General features: G+C 51.3%; 1 protein-coding gene across 1 annotated transcript; it reads right to left on the minus strand.

Annotated features, from left to right (window-relative positions):
* Positions 1-769: 769 nt before the first annotated feature.
* Positions 770-1,714, minus strand: LOC106894966 (olfactory receptor 52R1-like). The gene has a single exon (XM_014954022.1). The coding sequence runs from the start codon at positions 1,712-1,714 to the stop codon at positions 770-772; it is 945 nt and encodes a 314-aa protein (XP_014809508.1).
* Positions 1,715-5,495: the final 3,781 nt, after the last annotated feature.

Raw genomic sequence — 5,495 nt, forward strand, 5'->3', positions numbered from 1 at the left:
GAGCATCGAGTCCAACCATCAACCCAACACTGACAAAAAACACCACTAAACTATATCTCTGAGCAATATTTCTACCCGTCTTTTAAATCCCTCCAGGGATGGTGACTCCACTACTGCCCCGGGCAGCCTATGCCAAGGCTTGACAAGCCTTTCTAGTGTTCCCAGTCTCCATCCTAAACCTCCTCTCGGGCAACTTGAGGCCATTTCCTCTTGTCCCATGGCCTGTTCCTTGGGAGAAGAGACTGAACCCCCCTGGCTACACCCTCCTTTCAGGGAATTGGATAATGCTTAAATTTTAATTATATGCTTTTCTTTCTACAAGGACAGTCACCATTCCCATCCGAGCACCGTCCCATCACACAGTCCAGGGAGCTCTTCATATAATGAGAGCGGTTTCAGAAAGATCTTTTGGAGATACTCAGCCTTACAATGTAAATATTTTAGTCATGAGAGGACATTTTTTTTAATAGTGGAAGAATTTTAACGGTGAGGAAGTTAACTTCTGGGAGGGGTGACCTCTCCATCTCCCACTGGTGCAGAAGCCAGACTGAATGTCTTTATGCCAAGTTTCACCGCACAATGGGTGAAACCTCCTGGACAGCAATAACAGAAGAGAGAAATACAGTGATTTCTGTAGGAATGTGTTGCTTAAATTCCAAGCACTGTCTAAGGGTTCCTCCTTGAACAAAGAACCACAGCGTTAACTCTTGTTATATTTACCAGCATCATCAGTAAATAGTGAGCACAATTTGAGGCACATACATATGGGTCAGTTTCCCTTCTGCTGGAAGAGGAGGACCACCCTGTCCCAGAGCTTCTTGGTTCTCACCCCATAAACAATGGGGTTTAACATGGGGGGCACCAGCAGGTAGAGATTGGCCACTGTTATATGGACCTGGGGAGGGATGCTCTCCCCAAACCGGTGGGTGAGGAACGTGAAGAGGGCAGGGATGTAAAAAGCAAGGATGACACAGACATGGGACACACAAGTGCTGATGGCCTTGAGTCGTGCCTCTGTGGATGACAGCCTCATTACCACCTGCAGGATCGTGATGTAGGATGCAGAGATCAGGATCATGTCTGACCCTGTCACTATGAAAGCCACGAAGAGGCCATAAATGGCGTTGACTCTGGTGTCCCCACATGCCAGCTTCACCACGGCCATGTGCTCGCAGTAGGAGTGGGAGATGGTGTGTTGCCGGCAAAAGGACATCCTGTGGAGGAGGAAACAGACGGGACTCACCAGGAGGACCCCACGCACCAGCACCAGGCTCTCGAGGGCCACCACCACCGGCACAGAGAGGATGCTGGAGTACCGTAGCGGGTGGCAAATAGCGACGTAGCGATCCAAGGCCATGGCCATGAGCACGCCCGACTCCACCGAGGAGAAGGTATGGATGAAGAACAACTGAGCAAGGCAGCAGACAAAGCCAATCTCCCCGGAGCCCAGCCAAAAGATGCCAAGCATTTTGGGGAGTGTGGATGTTGTTAGGATAAGGTCAGTGAAGGCCAGCATGGCCAGGAAGAGGTACATGGACTCGTGCAGGCTTGGATCTGCCTTTATAATGAAGAGAAGGGTGATGTTCCCCAGCACAGCAATGACATACATGACGCAGAAGGGGAAGGCAATCCAGAACTGCTCCCTCTCCAGCCCAGGGATGCCAACGAGTAGGAAATAGGGAGGGTGGGAGAAGGCAGTAGAATTCAGAGACATGAAGCCCTTCTTGACTCTTGCCTACACTGAGGGCTCTTGTGTCCTGTAAAAAAAAAGCACCAAACAGCCTCGACCTGATCTGGTCAGTGGCAAACAGAGACTGGCATGAGCTTCGGTCCAGAAGCCCCAGTTCCCCATGCAGCCATCCATCCCAGCGACAGCTGCTTGCACTGGTTTGGGAGAGAACTTTTGAAGCAAGTGTCCTGCCAGTTTCCACTGGAAGTGCTCCATGTGGTGGAGTGGTCCTGGAGCAGACAGACTGGGTTCCTCCTGGATCAGACTGAACGGAAAGACTGCCTGAGGTGCACACCTGATACTTCTCCAGTGTCCGAAGGGTGTCCAGCCTAGGAGACCAGACGTAAGCTGGTCTGAAGTTAAACCTTCTTGAAATGTGTCTGGTGGAGATGTGAGGTCATTGCCACCAGCCCTAGAGCTCTGCAGAAGCTTTTAACAGCACCCCGCTCCTTGCCAGCCTAAACCAAGGCAACAAGTGCTTGCCTCAGGTAAGAAACATCCAATTTCAGGGCAAAAAACCTGAGCCAGTGCTGCAATATTTGATCCCCCTCCAACCTCCAAACACTGCGCTCTAGTGATGTCCATTCTGTCCCCCCAAAACAGACTGTCTCTCGCTCAGCCCCTGCACATTGCCCATGTTTTTTTCCCTAATACATGGGGAAAAGCATTCCTTGAAGAGCCCTGCAGCACAGATTAAGCCAATGTTCCTGATAAGACCCTTCAGAGACCTTCCTGCGTCCAACTGCACTTGTGCTGGGGAGCAGAGGGATGGAGGAGACAATAAAGAGCAGGTTCCCAGAAGGGAGCTGAGCTTTTCCTCCCCAGGATCCCAGTGCTGAGCTGGCTCCAGCACCAGGCTCTGCTCCCGTTCCATCTGGAGAGAGCTTTCACATCTCAACCACCCCACCCCATCCCAGCCTGGCCACCAGCCACCAGCTGGAGCTGGACTGTTGGGGCTGTGCTCGAAACCTTACAAATATGTGTGGCTTGGGGTCACCTGCACTCTGGGAGAGATTTCCTGGTTGGGTTTTTTGGAGGGGAATGGAAATTCCTGATATTTTCAGCATTCCTTGAAGAGCCCTGCAGCACAGATTAAGCCAATGTTCCTGATAAGACCCTTCAGAGACCTTCCTGCGTCCAACTGCACTTGTGCTGGGGAGCAGAGGGATGGAGGAGACAATAAAGAGCAGGTTCCCAGAAGGGAGCTGAGCTTTTCCTCCCCAGGATCCCAGTGCTGAGCTGGCTCCAGCACCAGGCTCTGCTCCCGTTCCATCTGGAGAGAGCTTTCACATCTCAACCACCCCACCCCATCCCAGCCTGGCCACCAGCCACCAGCTGGAGCTGGACTGTTGGGGCTGTGCTCGAAACCTTACAAATATGTGTGGTTTGGGGTCACCTGCATTCTGGGAGAGATTTCCTGGTGGGGTTATTGGAGGGGAATGGAAATTCCTGATATTTTCCTTTCTTCATTCCACCTCTTTCCTCCCATCTGCCTCCATTGGTGCTGCTTTGCCTAAAACTTCATTTTTCCATGGAAAACACCGGGGCAGGGAACACAATTCCCAGGCCAAGGCAGTGGGAGACACAGGAGCATGTCTGCAAAGCTCCATGAACTGGGGGCTGTTCAGCACTTGCTGCTGCTGCCCAGGAGGAGCCACAGCACAAAAAGGGCTTATTGTCAAGCAACAAATTGCTGCCCAAACCCTAAATACTCACCCGCCTCCTGCAGGTTTCTTCACAGGGACTCTGTGCTGCAGAGACCAGGAGATATTTATCTGTCTGACGGATAAATCCCAGCAGGGAGCTCTGCACTTCCCCTGCTACTGAACATGTAATTAGAGAGAGAGAAGGAGACAGCTTTTAACCCCCTCAACGCTGACATTCTCATAGACACAGCTGCTTTTTGCCCAGTTTTGTGTCTGTTTTCTTGCAGTGTGTTTATTTGGAGGAGACTTAAGCGTAGTTCAAGATTAAATCACAGGACTGATTTCAGACTAGATTTAAGGAAGAGATTCTTTGCTGTGAAGGTAGTGAGACCCTGGCCCAGATTGCCCAGAGAAGCTGTGGCTGCTCCATCCCTGGAAACATTCCAGGCCAGGTTGGACAGGGCTTGGAGCAACCTGGTCTAGTTGAAGATGTCCCTGCTCATGGTAGGGGGTGGGACTAGGTGGCCTTTAAAGGTCCCTTCCAACCCAAACCATTCTGTGACTCTGTGATCCTGTGCCAAATCTTTGGCAATACCAATGTTAATTAAAAAGCAAGGCATGCAAATAACGCCCCCCCTTCCATTATTGGGGAACCATATCAAACCCCAAGGCAGCCTACTGAGGGAGTCTGGGAGAGCAGAAATGCCAGAGTGTGCAAAGATGCTGGGTCCCAGGTCCAGTCCTGGGAATGTTTGGAGGGAGAAAGAAGAGAAGAGAAGAGAAGAGAAGAGAAGAGAAGAGAAGAGAAGAGAAGAGAAGAGAAGAGAAGAGAAGAGAAGAGAAGAGAAGAGAAGAGAAGGAGAATAATACTTTAATGTCTTCCAGGAGATCTCCAGCAACTGCTCCAGCCCCATGCAACTCCTCATTGCCACCTCCAGGCTCATGTGACTACCTGTCCTCTCCCCACCACAGTGCAAACTACACCTCCATCCCATCCTTCCCTCCCTCCATCTCCTTGTCCCATCCCTTCCCTTTTCAGTCTCTTCTGCAACTGAACCAGGCTCTTTCCTCACCTTCCTGGAGCGGGGTGGGCCCCAGATAAGTTGGTCCATCCCCATCTCTGGCTCTTCGCCCTGTTCATGGAGGAGATGTGGGTTCAGATGTCCCATGCTCTGGTTGGCGTTTTCCTTCTGCTGCAGGGCAGAGGTGGCCTGGGGCCTCAGCCATGGACATTTCAGATGGAAAATGGTTGTTGTAGTCACCAACAAAGACACACATTGAGGAAGATGGGACTAGGTGGCCTTTAAAGGTCCCTTCCAACCCAAACCATTCTGTGACTCTGTGATCCTGTGCCAAATCTTTGGCAATACCAATGTTAATTAAAAAGCAAGGCATGCAAATAACGCCCCCCCTTCCATTATTGGGGAACCATATCAAACCCCAAGGCAGCCTACTGAGGGAGTCTGGGAGAGCAGAAATGCCAGAGTGTGCAAAGATGCTGGGTCCCAGGTCCAGTCCTGGGAATGTTTGGAGGGAGAAAGAAGAGAAGAGAAGAGAAGAGAAGAGAAGAGAAGAGAAGAGAAGAGAAGAGAAGAGAAGAGAAGAGAAGAGAAGAGAAGAGAAGAGGAATAATACTTTAATGTCTTCCAGGAGATCTCCAGCAACTGCTCCAGCCCCATGCAACTCCTCATTGCCACCTCCAGGCTCATGTGACTACCTGTCCTCTCCCCACCACAGTGCAAACTACACCTCCATCCCATCCTTCCCTCCCTCCATCTCCTTGTCCCATCCCTTCCCTTTTCAGTCTCTTCTGCAACTGAACCAGGCTCTTTCCTCACCTTCCTGGAGCGGGGTGGGCCCCAGATAAGTTGGTCCATCCCCATCTCTGGCTCTTCGCCCTGTTCATGGAGGAGATGTGGGTTCAGATGTCCCATGCTCTGGTTGGCGTTTTCCTTCTGCTCCCCAAGGCAGCCTACTGAGGGAGACTGGGACAGCAGAAATGCCAGAGTGTGCAGAGACGCTGGGTCCCAGGTCCAGTCCTGGGAATGCTTGGAGGGAGAGAAGAGAAGAGAAGAGGAAGAGGAAGAGGAAGAGGAAGAGGAAGAGGAAGAGGAAGAGGA

Source organism: Calidris pugnax, unplaced genomic scaffold (genome assembly GCF_001431845.1).
Source record: "Calidris pugnax isolate Ruff unplaced genomic scaffold, ASM143184v1 scaffold234, whole genome shotgun sequence".
NCBI classification, from domain to species: Eukaryota; Metazoa; Chordata; class Aves; order Charadriiformes; family Scolopacidae; genus Calidris; species Calidris pugnax.